This window comes from Periplaneta americana, chromosome 9 (assembly GCF_040183065.1).
Source record: "Periplaneta americana isolate PAMFEO1 chromosome 9, P.americana_PAMFEO1_priV1, whole genome shotgun sequence".
In the NCBI taxonomy this organism is placed as follows: Eukaryota; Metazoa; Arthropoda; class Insecta; order Blattodea; family Blattidae; genus Periplaneta; species Periplaneta americana.
In genome coordinates, this window is record NC_091125.1 from 104,075,209 (window position 1) to 104,094,148 (window position 18,940).

The following is an 18,940-nucleotide window of genomic DNA, read 5'->3' on the forward strand; positions in this document are numbered from 1 at the left end:
ACCACTGCGAGGGACCTGGTACAATACCAAAGATGAACTTATTGTGCTATAGGGCGGTCAATACAGAACATCAACAAAGATGGCCGCGGTTGATGGTGTACGATGCCTTTCAAACATTTGGCAAAAAGTAATAAATAAGGGGGGTGATTATATTGAAGGTACGTAAATGTTGTACCCCTGTGAATAAAGCCATGTCAGAAATATCGAACTGTTGCCATTACTTTTTATTCAACCTTTGTATAAGAAATACTAAAAATTTGTTTTAGACACTGTCATTCTCGTGTAAACAAAGAAAGAATAACTTACCTTCAGTGTCGCGAGATGTTTCCTTTTGTAACAATAGAGCCATACTGCGATTCAACTCATCCACTGAAATAAACACAAATTGAATTTTTTACATTGTGACCAATGAACATGCTTCCATTAAAATCATACAATTGCAAACACACTATCACTGTTAAAAATGAATAAAAATTATATTATTTACATATTAGGAGTGAAAAGAACAATCATCGTCAGCTATATATATTTACAAAACAAAGTCTATTCAACAATAAAAGAAAGTAAGCAAGATCTCTAATATATTTTCCTCATAATCGTCGTCAATGTCATCGTCCTATATGGTTTGGTCTTTTAATCTTTGTGAAATCTTCCTTTATGCTGGTACGGTATATCATTATTTTGAATAGGATGAAATTTTTACCCATTTTGGAGCTGTGTGGTATCAGAAATTCTTGTAGCCAGTTATAAAATCGTTTTATTTGGTGTGTTTCATTTGTTTGCAGATAACCTTGTTTCTGTTGGTTCAATTCTTACTTTTGTATATTAAGTTGAGACTCGTAAAATAAGAAATTACACACTTTTACAAAGATGTGTTACTCTTTCAGAATTTACCCTTCTCATTATGATTCTTTTCATATTGTAGTTCATACAAGTTTTCTATACTTTTACAATTGTATTAACCAATACAATTTTAGTTTTGATGAGGACAAATCCTTTGGAAACATGGAGTCCGAAGTTACACTTCCTCGCAGTATTAAGTAATATCGAAGTTATACTTATTCTCAGTACAGTAGAATTCCTTGTATCCGGCAAATGTGGGATAAAGCCAGTCCCAGATAATTGGAAAATAAGTTTATAGGTTATGTAAAAACATACTGTACGGCACAAACATTTTTTTCCATACTGGACTATATCTCCAGATATCAGTTAAACTGGAAGGAACATGTCTCAAGAATGGTTTCATCCAGGATCCCTAAGGCAATAATGAAGTATTGTCCAAATGGAAAACGGTCACTTGGTCGACCTATGAAAAGATGGCAAGAAAATCGCTTTTTCAGGCCATAACAGTTCTTTTGGGAATAGTACTTGACAGGATGATGATGATGATGATGATGATGATGATGATGATGATATTTAAAAATAAAGTTATGAAATACATACAATGTTTATTTTTAATACTGAATACGGTAATGTACATTCATCAGCTCATAATAGCATAAAAAATACTAAAAGTTTTCGTAACCTTATGACAATTTTATTTTACATGGTGGGCATGTGACGTGAAGAGCAGTGTACCAAACATCACAACTATGAAGATGATGATGTAGCGCTCAATAATTTGAACCTCTTTAACAATCTGTAATGTCTGCTTGTTTATTTATACTATCTATCACTCGAAAGAAACTTTTACACCCTGTAGGAACAGAGAATTTCAAACTTTCCTATTTAGACTCATCCAACACCCCTTCGAAACGGGAGAGTTTAAAGATATCGTTTTTGCACATTGTTGTTGTTTTCTAATGCCAGGCGTTTGACAATAAAATCATTTGACCTCTTGCACTCCAATATTTTTCAAATATATATTATCATGGCCAGCCAATGAAGCACAGATTTTGAGGTGTTCCGAATCCATTTTTTGGTTTGAGTTGCACAATGGGCAGTTAGGAGACTGATATATTCCAATTCTATGCAGGTGTTTGGCCAAACAATCATGGCCTGTTGCCAATCTAAATGCAGCTACAGGCGATTTTCGTGGTAAATCGGGAATTAACTGTGGATTATGATGCAGAGAGTTCCATTTTTTCCCTTGGGATTGTGTTATCAAATTTTGTTTGTTGAAGCCTAAGTATGTAGATTTAATAAATCTTTTCACAGAGTAATACATAGATTTAGTAACAGGTCTGTAAGTAGCAGTGCTGCCCTTCTTTGCTAAAGCATCCGCATTCTCGTTTCTCAGGATTCCACAGTGGGATGGTATCCATTGGAATACAATTCTTTTATTGAGTGATATTAATTGAGAGAGCATTTTAGTTATTTCTGCTGTTTGAGAGGAAGGTGTGTGTTTAGAGACTATTGATAGAATAGCTGCTTTGGAGTCTGACAATATAACTGCATTCTTAAATTTATTGATGTGGCATAGAAGATTCCTGAGACTTTCACTTATTGCAATGATTTCTCCATCAAAACTTGTTGTTCCATACCCAAGAGATCTATAAAGTGAGAAGAGACAGCACATAACACCTGCACCGGCACCTTGTTCTCTGGAGATCAAGGATCCGTCAGTGTATAAATGAAGCCAGTTTTGTGGAGGGTACCTAAAATTAATTGTCTCTAAAGACAATTGTTTTAGTATTTCAGTGTTTACTTCTGATTTCACTATTTCTTCTGTTAAATTTAGATTATATTCTATATTTAATAGAGTTAAAGGGTTTTGTTTAATCTGTAAGTTTTCTTTTAAATTCGGGATACTGATTTTCTGTTTTAATTCTTGAACAATGGATATGAAACTTTTTTGAGTTTTCAATCTACAGAGAGGACTGTATGAATGCCAATTGTTTCCTGATAATCTGATAAGTTTTTCATATTGAATCAGTGCTTTTTCTTCTATTGTCATTTTGATGCTGTTAATATTAGTGAGGAATCTCATAGAATCTATTGGAGTTGTTTTGATTCCACCAGTAATGAGTCTGAGAGCTTGGTTTTGAACATATTCTATTGCATTTATGAAATGTGAAGTAATTAAAATTTCTCCGCAGTATGTCAGCACTGGCTGTATAAACATTTTGTATGTGGTGTTCAAAGTATTCCTAGAGCATCCCCATTTCTTTCCTGCTAGTCTTTTTAGAAGGGAGAATCTTTTACGAGCTTTTTCAGAAATGTATTTTAAATGGTTGCTCCATGTTAACTTACTATCGAAAATAACTCCAAGATATTTGGATTCATAAGTCCTAGGAAGGTCTTGGCCATTGTATTGGATATTGAATTCTCTTTCTTTTTTACTTACTTACAAATGGCTTTTAAGGAACCCGAAGGTTCATTGCCGCCCTCACATAAGCCCGCCATCGGTTCCTATCCTGTGCAAGATTAATCCAGTCTCTATCATCACACCCCACCTCCCTCAAATCCATTTTAATATTATCCTCCCATCTACGTCTCGGCCTCCCTAAAGGTCTTTTTCCCTCCGGTCTCCCAACTAACACTCTATATGCATTTCTGGATTCGCCCATACGTGCTACATGCCCTGCTCATCTCAAACGTCTGGATTTTAAGTTCCTAATTATGTTAGGTGAAGAATACAATGCGTGCAGTTCTGTGTTGTGTAACTTTCTCCATTCTCCTGTAGCTTCATCCCGCTTAGCCCCTAATATTTTCCTTTCTTTTTTACCCAGTGAAAATATTTAGTAGTTACTTTTGCTTAAATTGAGTGTCATCAAATTTGATGTATTCCAGTCATGTAGTTGATTTAGAGCTTTAAGAGCAGAATTTTGAATTTTGTCTCTATGTCTGTAAGATCCGGAAGTCCACAAAACTATATCATCTGCAAATAGTGCTGTTTTCATGTTTGATTCCTCTAATAGGGAGGGTAAGTCATTTATATAAATATTGAATAAAGTTGTGCTGAGGACAGCGCCCTGAGGTAGACCTCGATATGTTTGTCTGTAACTAGAAAGTGAGTTATTGAATTTAGTGGCAATGAATCTTTGACTAATGAATTCTGATATCCATCTGAACATATTGCTGGAGATACCTAATTTCTGGAGTTTTAGTAATAATTTATTTCTCCAAATAGAGTCATATGCTAACTGAAAGTCAATAAATATTGCCAAGGTATCTTCTTTCTTGTTAAAACTGTCTTTTATTTCTTGGCCTAGGCGTATGACTTGTTCATTGGTAGAGTGTAGTTGTCGAAAGCCGGCTTGTCTTGGTGATAAAAGATTTTGGGATTCTAAATACCAAGTTAATCTGTTGGAGATCATGGACTCCATGGTTTTTGCTATCATGCTTAATAGTGATATTGGTCGATAACTATTAACATCATGAGCAGGTTTCCCTTTTTTGTGAATTGGTACAATGATTGCTTTTTTCCAAGCTGCAGGAATTGAGGTGTTCCATAATAAATTGAAAATGGATAAAAGTACAGACTTGGCTTTTTCCCCCATATGTTTCAAAAATTCGGAATGAATGTTGTCGGGGCCAGGAGATTTCTTGGTTTTTAAATTTTGTATACTATAGTTAATTCTTTGGAAGTAAAATTTTGATGAAATATTTCAGGTTTTGTACTAGTAATATTGTTTTTATTATTTTTATGTAATTCTTTTTTGATAAATTTGTCAGTTTTTTTGATATTGGGATGTAATCTGTGAGAGTTTGAGTAGTGTTTATTAAATGCGTTTGCTATATCTCTACTATCTGTTAGCGTTTTGTTATTATGAATAATAGGTTGGCTAGTATTTTCCTGTGTATTGGAAATATTCTTCAGAAATTTATATATTTTAGCGCTATTGGTTCTGTAATTAATATTTTCAATAAATTTATTAAAACTGTTCTTTTTTGCTGTTATGATTGCTTTTTTAAGAATGGCAGTCTTCTTCCTCCAATCTTGAGTATCTTCTGGTGTTTTGCTATGTTCTGCTTTGGTTCTTTCTTTATCTCTATCTTGTTTCAATAAATTCAGGTTTTCTGTCCAGAATGGGGTGTATTTTTTTGGTTTGCCTCGTGGAATGTGCTTTTTTGCAATTTTAAGAATAGATTCACAGAAATATTTGTTCAATCTATCTGAGTTTGTATTTTCCATTAGTGGTGTGTTGAGCTTGAGGTGTTCGTCTAGTTCTGTTGTAAATAGTTTCCAATTCACTTTCTTAAAGTTCCATGTTGTTTTGTTATTGGCGGGTTCTTTTCTTCGGTTTTGGTGGTGGTGGATAGAAGCAATGATGACTCTATGGCCAGATCCAGGTTCTTCAATTATTTTTTTCTTGGTTTCGTGATGGATATCTGATGTTACTAGTAATAAGTCTGGATTTGTACCAGAATCAGAATAATGTATGAAAGTAGGGGGATCTTTTTTTCTGTAGAAAAGTTCTGTGGTTGTAGTATTTAGGAGGTCCATGATCATTTTTCCAGGTTGGTTTACATTATTGTAGCCCCAAAGTTGGGAGTGGGCATTAAAGTCACCAATTATGATAGTTTTAGGTTGTGTATCAAACAAAGTTAGATCAAGGGGATTATTAGGTGGGTTATAGGCACTGTAGATTTTGAAATGTTGTTGCACATTGTTTGCAAGGCCCAAGTAACAGCTTACCGATGCTAACCAATCTATTCCAGGGACATATTTCCACGCGTGAACAATGTAAAAGGTAAGCAAAATATGCAGCATGTGCGATCCATGAAAATCACTCACATCTTCATCCGACTCTTCCCTTTCACATGAACGACTTTTTTTTTTTGGCCTAGCCAAAAGTGTCGTTTTTTGATATTGCTGGTTATTTGGGTGCCGGATACAAGAGATTTACAGTATTAAATAATGTATAGACCTTTAAAGATTACCTTATTGGCCCAAATCTAGTACGATGTTTTTTGCATAAAAATAGCTCTGTGAAAATTATACTTCTATTATCCTAGCCTTTTTCAGTTGTAATGAAAATCCACTTCATTGGATGCCCAGAGTGTACCACCCAATTCATACTGCTTGCCCAGTGGCCAACCTACCAAGGTCGGACATAATGGAAAACTCAATGCATTATATGTTTCTTTGATTTGACTGAAGCTAAAATTTGCTATTGTCTATTACCAAATTTCATTAATATTCCTTTCATACATAACTTAAATTTATCATCAGTACGTCCTTCTTTGGAAAGAAAATAAAACCAAAGACATCATATCACAGGTTTCTGACAGATAATCGCACCCTATTTCTAAACGAGAGGTTCAAGAAAAAAATTATCAGCCTTTTTCATAGATGTAATTAATTCTACATACAAGTGCCACCACCTCATAAACAGAATTCTTCCCACTGATTTTCTAGTTGGATTCTGAAAGGCCTTAATTAATCACATATATTATATCCTTCTTAGTTCTGAAACATTTTTTGTTTTATTTTTTAAAGTTCAATACAATTCTACACCTAAAAAAAAAAGTCACTGACATGAAGAAAAATTTTGAAAAAATTTGGCAGGTTATAGTTAAGGCATAAATGCAGGTATATTATACTATACTTCAGGTCTCTGCACATACATCTTATATCATAATCGTGTATGAAGTATGGTATAGAGTATGAAGTATACTCTCAGGAGTGTATGAAGGTAAAGATTGACTCGAAGTCTGAACTGGAATGAAAAAGTGATAACTGAACTCATAATACTAGGCTGTATATGACACAAACAAGCAGAGCTAAGTTTCGATTCTCTCAGAGAGAAAAAGGCATATGTCCCCCCACCCCCAATATTCCGTGGCTGTGTGTGTATATAACTTTCATTCAGTTCTTTCCTATCCATACCAGATCATTTTTATCAATAATATCATGAAGTTATTATATATTCGTACACTAATTTGTGTGTATGGCTATGTGTGAGCATATGCATGTGTGACTCTGCTCCACTCCTGTTGTCTGAAAATCAGTTATACTGTAATTGTGTCTAACAATAAGAACAGGAAACCATCACTCAATATTAGTATTTCCTTCTCTGTTTTCGTTTATGCGACGTAAACACTATATTATAACTGAGACCTGATGACAGTGTTCAACTATATTGAAAGTTACGTAGTAAGAGGAAAAGATTCAAAGTACTGGTAAAATTCTTAGTATTATCTACTGAACAGACTATATTTTACTTATAAGTCACGTGTCTGTCTCTTACATTTCGTTTTATACTCATCCCTTTCTTGAGCAGCTGCCTGGAGTTCTGTTTGTTTACTCACTGTATGTTCTACAAGCTGCATCATCCGATTCATAAGTTCATCTGAAAATAAACGTAGTAATACTAGTATAATATAACTTTTAATTAAATAGTATAATAATGTACTATTGTTTGTATGCATCTTAAGTGTGACTAGTGTAATATGTAGCTAGTGGACGATGTATGCAATGGAGGGGAAAAGGAACTAGCCACTCTACCCCATTTCTCCTGGCCTAGTTGCCTCATAAGTGGTGCCTTCTTGGTAACACACGTCTGAACCTCACAAGTGATAACAAGAAGGCACCGCTTACGGGGCAACTAGGCCAGGAGATAATGGGGTAGGGTGGTCAGTTCCTTTCCCCTTTCATATCCAGGAAAAAACATAAATTCATCTCCCAGACAACTAAACAGAAACTAGCGATATTGATCACTAAAGGTGAAATAAAAGGAAAGGATTTTGATGAAAATATTCTGAACTTTTATACCAGTGCATTTGATATCTCGAGCTATGATAGGGAATTTTGAGGGTGCTGGGCAGTTTTCCTAGATTCAGGTTATGAATTAAACTGGTGCAGTGTCGGGAAATCAGCTGAGTTTTAAATACACTCGTTTCTAATCCTAATGCTTCCATCAACAGTGCCAATTTATTTAACGAGATCGTGCTCGTGAATATTATGCTTTAAAAAAAAATCAAAGAAAATGTGGAAAATTAGGAGGGAAAAAAATGAGACCTTAAAGGAGTGAATTTTTATAATTTGGGGGGGAAAAAAAGAGTGAAACAAAATTTAACAATTTTGATGAAGAAAGTTTTAGAATGTGTGCAGTGTCTTCCAGAACTTCTGCACCTGTAAAGAGTGTTTTCTTTCATGAAAATCATTTGGACACCTGAAAGGAACAGACTACAAACAAATAAGGCAAAAGCATTGCTTCAAATTAAAGTCAATTCAGAGTTTTCATGCATAGATTTCCACGATTCATTAAAGAAAATACTTCTTTTCTAAAGCAAGTACATTTTTCCAGAAGTATGAGAATGACTGACAAATGACAATTGATACTATGCATGTCTTAACAGCTTAATCAGACTACCTATCTATCAGGATATTAATGTTACGAGAATAGAATTGTAATATACATCAGTTTTGCTGTTATTTTTTTAAGTATTGGAATAATATAGGCTAAGACATGGCAAGGAAAGGCATGGAGGGCGTTACACTTTGTGATGAGGGTACTAAGAAAAGGCTCTGATTAATCCAAAGAGATTGCATATAAATCACTAGTTCGTCCAGTAATGGAATATGGTGCTGCATGTTGGGATCCTTACAGATTAGAACATATTAAGGCTCTGGAAAAGATTAAAAAAATGGACTCTCAAGTATTGTCGTAATAATTCACCATTAAAATGGGGCACACTCACTGACCGAAGAACGCGAATTCGATTCTGCACAATGTTTAAAACATACAGAGGTGAGCCTGCCTGGTGAGAAATCAAAAATAGGTTGCAGCCGCCAAATTACTCTTCAAGGAACGACCACTCATATAAATTGAGGGAAAGAAGACAGAGAACGGATACTGGGAAGTTTTCTTTTCTCAATCGTACTATCAGGGACTGGAATGCTTTACCTGCAGACTTACTAAAGGCTTTACCAATAACCAAAAATGTATTTAAAAATAGGCTTAAGGACTTTACTAATAGACGGTAGTATATTATACACACTATTTAAAGGGTGTAATTGATATTTTGTTATTTGAAGTGTTGTATCAGTGAGGAAGTGTGTTGTGTCAGTGAAGTCTATTGTGTAAGTGAAGTGGGTTTGTGTCAGTGAAGTTCTATAGTTCATAGTGGCTATAGTGAAATGGTTTTGAAGTGTTAGTGAAATCAGGATAGAATCAGTGCAGTGAGTGAGTTGACAGCGGAATAAGTGTAGTGCCGAAAGGTACTTGTGCAGGTATGAGCCTATCACACTCATGGGGCTTAGTTCGAACTTAGGGTTAAGATAAAGATTAGATTTACTTTAAATGTTATTTTAAGTGATCGTGCTTCATTTAATCTAGGATGCTCATTATTATTATTATTATTATTATTATTATTATTATTATTATTATTATTATTATTATTATTATTATTATTATTTATTATTAATGTTTTTATTAGTTGTGTTTATTATTCATTGTCATTATTGAGTGTCATTAGTTACCACTGCCACCCATTTGCAGTGTGAATACATACATACATACATACATACATACATACATACATACATACATACATACATACATACATTATGTAGTTTTTTTAATGCAACTGATATCCCAAATTTTTGTGAAAACAAAAGTGTCTGTATTTTTGTATCAAAAATTATGGCAACCCTGTCATTACCTTTCTGAATGAAACGAAAACGTCATTTTATGTTTATGACAGTAACGGAAAAAGAAAATTTCAAAACATTCAACATGAAATAGAACGGGCAGTTATTCAGGTGAAGTAGGTGAAATGCCACGTCAACTATTTACGTGTAAAACACAATTTTATCTCGTACTAATAATTAATTCTAGTTATTACTGATACCATATTAAATAAAATAAAAAAAAAAGTTTTATTTTCAGTCGTTATGAACAGTGTTTAGTTGTATAAATAGTTCCTGTAACTGTCCGCTGAATAGAATAATGTCAACTGTTATGAGCGCCAAGCGGTGTGTATTGGAACCTACAATACTGTAGAGGTGAAAGTATTTGGGCTCCTATTCTCATACAGCACTTGGTTTCCATGGTAACGTGACGTCACGCACTAAAGATTGTATGAGTGAAGTGAGTTTCTGAGTCTTTCAGTTACGGAGAACTGTCAGACTTCTTGTAGGTGAAGTAACCAGTTTGCAGATCTAACGGTACTAATATAGAGAAGGATTCAAGCTGGTCTCCAAGGGCTGTAAAATTTTATGTATATACTACCTGACTCGAGAAAAATTATCCCAATTCCTTGTGTCCAAGCAGCCACCCCTGCAGCGGTAAATTATATGGCTCTATGTTATTTTATCAGGAATGCACACCACATACATTCGCAAAGTTTAAAAGTTGTTTCCCCCGGCATGTATTATTTCTTCTCATGAGCTCGCCAGTTTTGTTCCAGCTCTTGGATTTGAAAGTTTAACACGCACATAAATGTACACATGTAGTTTAATACAGTGTACATATATATTAACTTATTATTTAATGTCTTTAGAATATATTAGTGGTAAGTATATATAGTGTACCTATTAATATTACATCATGGTGTATATTATATGTTTAATCACTATAGTGCTATTATACAAACACTTAGGTATCAGGACATAGAAAATATTGATAAATGAGTACTAAATATGTATCCCAAAAATGACATGGTCTGTAATATATTAAAAATGCCGTTTTGTAGACTTAAATATAAGGATAAATATATGTTTTAAATTCTGAACGACCTACAGTTCCATTAGTTCTTTGTTTTAAAAAGTGCTAAGAAAATAGAGAAGTTGTATAAAATAATTTAAAAAAATTATTTCAATCAAAGAAGCTTTTCTGTTTGAAAAGATTCAAAATTTCACTCGAACTGCTACATTACACAGGAAAGACTTTCATCATTAGCCCCATAGCTTTGCATAGAAATATACTGTCCACCCTCAGTTAAACTCAGACATTTTATGAAGACATCATCGACAGGTTTGCTGCTTTAAAAGATACGAGGATTGACTTTGTATTCAAGAAATTGGGCGAATCTTGAAATAAATTAATTTTCCTGTTTGTATGTTATCTAGAACTAGTAAAATTGTACGTAGTTTACAAATAATAGGCCTATTTAGTCTATTGATAAAACTGTTCATGCATTTGTGTATGTGAACAGTACTTCACCTATTCTTTTTACAGTGAGCCCCTACTGTAATATAAACAGAGGAAAGTAAGCCTAAAAGAAATAAAAAGTGTAAGAGATTCTTTGATGAATCTGAATTTGAACCTGATCTAATGTGATGTCCAGACCAGTTATATGGAGACATTGGACAAACTGTAGACAGAATTAGAAATTCGAATATCAGTTTACGATTAATTTTCTGAAAGATTTTCATTTCTGTCAACCTCACAGAAACTGATCCTGATTAAATTCACGAATCAGTAAATTGTAACAGATCTACTCATCAGAAGAAAACTTTGAAACAGAATGTATTCACCTGAAAAGTTCTCCCTTAAAAGGACATACTAGCCCAGGCCTGGGCAGCAAGAGTGGATTCTACTCTCTCACGGGGAGCCATATGATTTCTCTTCATCCCCTTTTTACCCCGCCGAACACTGTGCAACGTTGATTCAGTGACAGATGAATATTAAGCATCCCCGTTTAGAGTCTAGTTCCGCTCCCGATGCCCAGGCCTGTACTAGCCTATCATTCATTACCACTTTTAAACAAATTCTTAACCACTAAAAATCTTTGTGACTTATACCAATGTTAACATTGCTTTGAAGATTTATTTATGTACTCCTGCTACAAACTGCTCAGTTTAACTTTTTTAAACTTGCAAGGTATTCAGGATTATTTACGTTCATCTCAAGCCCAACAATGATTGGTACAACTTTCTGTTTACACTTGCAACTGGAAATTGTAAGGTTAGAGTATGAAGATGATATTAATGAAAAATAAGACGTAAACTACTATCCCGCTAATTGCACTGTAGAACAAAGGTTTTGCTTCTGAAAACAATATATCTTAAAAATAAACATAGCAATAACTGAACACTAGTTTAGTATACAGTATTAACAATATAGGGTTAACAAATTCGAGTAAAAAAGGGTGCAAAATTATCTGGCCCTATGGGCACTACAGTACTTAAATATAGGCTATAGCAATGTAATTATTATAAAAGTGATATATACATTACTCACTCTCTAATGTATTGTTCGATCTTTCACTCATAACTTCACGCATCATCATACGAAGTCTCTCATCTTCATCTGAAAATGAGACATGATATGTTTAAACTTAAAGAAAAATCCTCCAAATCCTAATTAATCACATGGTGCCACATTAATATCAATATTGTAATTTTTCATGCCCTTTTCTTTGTTTCCTTTTTTTTAAATTGAATATCTATGTTTATGTATGTATATTAATTTTTTTGAGGATATACTGAGTCCTTAAGGGCTACCCTCAGTGGGGAGCAGTTTTTGTACCGTAATAAATAATGGTTCGTCCATTGTTTAACGAATATTTGACTGTCTTTGACTGTAACTGCTGAACTCCCATTCAGAAGCAACTGTGATTTTTATTTAACATAATAGAATTCAAATCATATATGAAACAGCATACCTCTTGATCTGCGTCCACTGCTCAAGACTGCCACAATATCCTTTACAATCGCCATCCCTCCCAAAATGTTATTTTCCATTTCTGGAAGAAAATAAAAATGTGAGATATAATGGCAATACAAAATACTCTAAATTGTTCCCTACTCTATAACGTTCAGATAATTAAATTATTATGTGACAGTTTGTAATTACGTACATTTTCAGTAAATGTTAGATCTCACGAGCACATTTCTTCAAACATTATCAAATTTCGTTTCTATTGTTATAGAATTTAATATCAAATGTAGATCCCATTTGCTAGCAAAGGTACCGGTAACAAAAAAACAAAAATATTAATTGATCATGAGGTCCAAGACAATTTATAAGTTACAAAATTATACAATAAATAAATACTTTCAATTACTTACGATGCGTGTTATATTGCCAAAAAGAAAAAGATGTAACAATAGAACTTCTAAATTTTTGCAAGTCACAGGTATAAATATAACTTTCAAAACTTCCACAACATTACAACAAAATAGATTAAAATGACGAACACATTAACAAAATCTACTGTTTCATACAGATGCGAAATGAACTCTGGACTCAGAAATAAGGAGACAAATCAAGAATCACAGCAACAGAAATGAAATTTTAAAGGTACACAGCAAATACATAAAGTAGGATCACAACCACGATGAATACATTCACAAGAAAGTAAAAACTGAACCCATATTTAAAAAAGGATAAATACAGAACTAACTGAATCTAATATGTATAGAGAATACACAGGGACAGAATTCCACAGTTAATTCACAAACACAGGCCAGAGGAAAGAAGAAATCAAGGGTGTCCTCTTAAGAGACTTTTGGATGACTGAGGTGGTAACAGGGAACATGGCACAACTCCATGATAGTTTGATAATGGTGAGTATTCATTGATTTCAATTAATCATTTCTATTCTTATCGTTTTTTCTGCATTGAGATGTAGAATTTTTGTGCACTCATAATTTCGGCACTGTGAGGATATAAATAGTGAACATAACATAGAACAAATTTTGATGGCGAAGTTGAAGCCATTTACACATCACTCAGAAACATATTTAAGAACGTTTCCAAAACCTATTTTACAGGATGAGCAAGAATGTATTTTAGAGTTTAGCGATTTTAGTAATTATTTTTTAAAACAAATTTCTTAAAATTTCTCTATTTGTCTCGGACATTAATTTTAAAATAAACGCTAATGCCATATAATTTAGTTTAAAAAAATAATAATCTCTGCCAACTGCTTGATGGACTTCAAGGAAAAATAAGAACAATTTTATATATGTAGTACCTCTTAAAACTTAGATTTTTAACAATGGATGCAGGTTTGCAAAATTACCAACGTTGTTAAAAAAAAAACTTCTTCTCAAAAAGAATCAGAATTAATCCCACAAGAGAAAAAATTAAAGAAATCCATTGCATGGTAAAACAAATTAAAAATTTAAATATGAACATAGTTTTCTAATGGATCCCAGCCCACCGTGGGCAAATGATAATAAGAAAGTTGACATATTAGCCAAGAAAGGAAATAAATTCAACATAAAAACAAACTACAAATTTTCATAATTTATTAAACGGATTATGAAAGAAGAATTAAGTAACTCCAACCATCACAACAATTTAATAGTAGAACACTAAAATTCAAGAAAAAAAAATTGAAAGATTTAAAATTAATTCCTGATCTACCTCGAAAATCTGCTGTGACAATGTTCAGATTGGTTACTGGTCATGACTGCCTCAGTAAACACTTTTATCAAATCAGCTTCTTCTAATTGCTTGTTATGTACAAAGAAGAGAATATGGGCGTGGAACATCTGGCAAATTGCGAATCTCTAGAGACTTTTGTGGATCTTACGTCCAAATCTTGGAAAGCAAGAAGGAAGATAACTTACCTAACTTTATTGTTAAATCCTGAGCGTTAGAAAATTAGGTACACACATATCGTGGGCTTACAAGGGAAAAAACTCCACTTAAAATAAAAAAAAAAAATAGTTTTTATGGTACCTAAGTACAGAATTTTTTTCTCTATAATCTGGAGAACTCGCTTTATTATTTATAAAGCATAATAAAAACAAAAGCTTCCTATAATACTAATTTTTCAGAGACCTACAAACTTTTCAATTAAAATATTTCAAAAGTAAGTTTTAAGGAGTTAGTGCGTTTTCTTTATAAGCTCACGGTATGATGTAATTAATCACCAAAATTTCTGAATACAGAAGAGAGCAATGAATGAGTTCGAGTTAATGAATTTTATTAATTATAGGCCTAGTGTATTAATATGGGATATTTATTTCAATGGTGTTATTCCTAAATATTTACCAATGGTAGAGTTGACAACTTTTACAATTCTTAAACATACTCGACATTGTACATGTATAGCACACGGTACGAACACAACTACAATACAGGAAGATAACATCCATTGTCAAAAGATAAGAGCCTTGCACTTGTTGATATGGTTACTGTTATCTATCAGGTAACTGGAATTCACAGCTAAAGCACTCGAAAAAAAATTGATTGTGGATTAAGTCAAAAATACTTTTGGATCAGCATTTTTTCATATATGTTTCAAACACTAATTTTATTATAAATAAACATATAAAAACTTTAATTTGCCTGATAATTATATTAAACTATTGATAATTTTATGTAATATTTAGCATTACTCACTTCTTGTGTATGGTATGTTTAATAAAGGATTATATAAACTGTATACAATTAGAACATCTCAAACTGCTTACAGGCTTTCTCCTCACACAAATTTCACAGTAGCTAACGAAAATTATCTCACAAAAAAGTTATTTAAAACTAATTGTCTATGACAGTTTCCTTCATAACATCTTTATGTTCGCAAATTCACTACAATACCACAAGCACACCTGCGGTAAATTACCACGGCAGCTAAGTTATACAATACTGTAGACTATCTTCATCAACATTTGTTACACTCACTGCTCTTGTCTCTATAAAAAAAACACATTCAGGACTATATGATCCGACATTTCCTGTCAATTAATATGATTAGACTATTGCTAGGCCTACTTCTAACATATGTAGCCCTAATTATACACTGAACCTGAACTTCAGGGGGCCGCATTCTGCAGCAGTGCAGTAGGGGCTGCACGTTTGATGTAGCTGCTGCTAGGAATTATTGGCTGGTTAAGTCTTCCTGTGCCAGGGTTCATTTACAGAGCATATAATTTTACTTCCCTCCCAAAAGAAATCATGGTATGGATTTATATCACTTTTTTAAACAGAGGAGAAACACGAAGGCTTACCATACAGCCTGAGCCTATATGACACTTGGCCAAGTTTATACCCATTAAATTTGAATCCGATGACTGTGATAAATGATAACCCTCATTGAATGACATAAAAAATGAAATATTACAAAACATATAAACATAGGCGGAGTTATGGAGGGGCACTGCCACCCCAAACTTGTCTAAACTCGTTTTTTTCTATTAATGTTAGAAAATATTGAATTCAAAAGATTTTTATTGCTTTTATAATCAAGTTTCTGTGCTTAAATTGATGAATTAATGTCTTCAGATCATGTGTCTGGACTGTAATATTTATTTTAAATTTCTGAATGTATAAGAATTTCTATACCTCATTTGAGGAATGGAAGTACTGTAATATTTCCTTTGTAACAGCCTGTAGTCATGTGTTAGAAGTCTGCCACTTGGAGAAATATGAATAACATACTGCACAACAATGCAGAAAAAAGAAAAGTGATCCCAGAATGATGTGTAAACTTAAAAACCAGAGATTAAATAAAATAGCCTAATTAGAATTTACATTTCATATATCCTCTCTGGGAAAGTAAGCTTCAGATAAAAAAGTTTCTGTTAGCACTGTTACATAGTGTTATACATGTGTTTGTGTATGACAAGAAAAATAGGGAGATTGTTTTAAGTTATGCCCTAATTATAATTTGTAGTATATTTACAGTTCTAGCCCTATTTACAGTTCTAGATTTACAGTCCGAAACATACTGGATATGGGCGTAACACTGTAAGAAATATGCTTCCCCCCCCCCCCCGAAAATACCTTTATTAAATATCATATTCCGATATACTGTACCACCGTCAAGCTATAATGGTGGGAGAAGATAAATAATGTCCTCCATAATCCTGTTATTATATCGGAATTCTATGGTTTTGCTTTGCCCCCCCCCCCAAGGAAACTGTTCTCTCTCCGCCTATGCATATAAAATAAGAAGTAATATATTACAGTGAGGATATCAAATGTACCATAAAAAAGTCTAATAAAACTTTAAGTAATAATATATGTCACAAAATGGAAGATGAGTTTGGGACGCCCAAAAAAAGAGGATGGAAGACCACATTCTTAACAGACCCAAAGAACTTGAAGCAGAAGAAGAACGCAAGACAAGTTATTCTTAACCTGCAAATTACGAATTTTCGTACTTCGGTATGAAAGAGTGCATGAAATACGAAATTTTGGTGTGTATAAGAGATAATTTGATACGATATTAAACAAATTCTCTACACTTACTTATATTAAACAGAGTTCCACCACTTAAAGAAAAATATAGAACTTCAGATGGATTCAATTTTCAAACTCCTCAACCACCTAGTGATTCCTGATCCCAGTAAAAATGAGAAAATTTATACAATTAATTTCAATAATAACAGGTGGCCATAATTAAAGAGGTGGTGTTTGAGGGTTCATAAGTGAACAATGGTAAAGCCAAATAAATTGAAATGTGGTGTACAGTCTTAGAAAAAAGTTCTGTCGCACAGATACGAAGTCCCAGACAGGAGACAGTGCACATGATCAGAGGACATGCGACTTGGGTCACAAGAGAAGGGTTAATTGAGATAATAAAATTAGATTTGTTTCATTGTATGTCTGATCAAGCGCACTGCCTCCTTTCTGGGACTAATAAAGTATCTGTGCGACAGAACTTTTTTCTAAGACTGTACATACGTTTCAGACAGTGGAAATTCCATTCCGGGAAGAAAAATAATTAGTTCCGAAAGTCGCCACCAGAGAAGGAAATGGCAATGTATGGGGAGTGAAAGAAAGCAAAATGTTACAGGTGACTTTAATAACACAATTACAAATTAGGACTCAATATGCTGCCTTTGAACATGTTCCACAAACACTGCTGTCTATGAATCGCATTGTCCACTGCAGAACACAGCATATCCCCACCTAACTGCCTCACGTTGAAGTGTTATGTGCTCCTTTAAAGTTATTAAACTATCTATGTGTCCTTGGTACACCTTGCTCTTTAAATAACCCCACAACCAAAAGTCACATAGGGTGAGATCTGGTGAACGGGGAGGCCATTTCATAGGGAATCCACAACTGATTATGCGGTCACTGGTGAAATGCCGTCAGAGGTCTCGCTACACTGCCAATCCAATGTGAAGGGATGCTCCATCCTGCATAAACACGGAAGTATTGAGACATTCATTTTGTTAAGAGTTCTGGAATAACAAAATTGGACAGCATTCGCTGGTATCTCCATGCATTGACAGTACAGGTCGTTAACCCTGCTGATGTGCGTTCTTCAAAAAAGTACAATAGTGCGGTTTTGAACTCCCAACCACGAGTGTTTGCTCATATGGGGGTAAATTCTTTAATTTATACTTCTGTTTTATGTATAAAATACTTTTTTAATACATCTTTTTAATGTATAGGCCTATAAATAAAATAAAATAAAATAAATAAATAAATAAAAAATTATGAACGAGGCAGTAAAGCCACACCATGCTGTCACTTTCAGTGAGTTTAAGGAAATCTGCTCCAATGCATGAGGGTCTTCAGGAGCCCAAATGAGACAACTGTGTGTGTTGACAGTGCCATTCAAATAAAAATGGGCTTCATCACTCCAAAGGATGTTCCAAGACCAAACATCCTCCAACTCCATCCAAGCTTGGAAGAGCAGTGAAAAATGCAAGCATGCTTCTGCATCCTGAGCACGCAGTGGCTAATCTTCTAGGGGAAAAATTTCAGTACTTTGAGCAAACATTTTCAAATAGGGCATATCCAGTTTCTGGGATATTGCCCGAGCACTGCTGATCCCTGCACAGCATTGGCCTCTGCTATGGCAGTTGCAACATTTTCCACTTCTTTATTGCATACATATTTGCATCCTCGTCCTGGTTGCTTGTAAAGAGCCAGTACCTTCACAGCATGAGATCATCTTTCACAACTTAATACTGGTCATGGGACCTCTCTGTAAGTTCTTCGCTGTTTGGAATAACCAAAGTGCAACAGAACCATTGTTGCTATTTTGGTAATAAAGCTTTATGAGCAAAGCATGAACACGTACACATAGCATTGCATAAACAAGTGTAGCCTAGGGACTGTTTCCAAAGACGTCATGATACCTATTGGCAAGGCTGTATGAGACCTGCGCCACTTCCCATGCAGTGCCATTT

General features: G+C 34.0%; 1 protein-coding gene across 10 annotated transcripts in view; it reads right to left on the bottom strand.

The window, feature by feature from the left end:
- Positions 1-18,940, bottom strand: part of LOC138706341 (dentin sialophosphoprotein-like) — a 69,119-nt gene that overhangs the window by 43,218 nt on the left and 6,961 nt on the right. For 7 of the 10 annotated variants that reach the window (XM_069835509.1, XM_069835505.1, XM_069835504.1 and 4 more), the window contains exons 2-5: positions 12,499-12,579; positions 12,075-12,143; positions 7,137-7,238; positions 307-369 (exon numbers count right to left, since the gene is read on the bottom strand). In XM_069835509.1, coding sequence (XP_069691610.1) covers positions 307-369; positions 7,137-7,238; positions 12,075-12,143; positions 12,499-12,577 — 313 coding nt within the window. In that variant the 5' untranslated portion in view covers positions 12,578-12,579. Of the gene's footprint in view, positions 1-306; positions 370-7,136; positions 7,239-12,074; positions 12,144-12,498; positions 12,580-12,693; positions 12,795-14,840; positions 14,954-18,940 lie in introns of those variants that run through there. The other 3 variants (XM_069835506.1, XM_069835502.1, XM_069835508.1) reach the window with 3 other exon arrangements.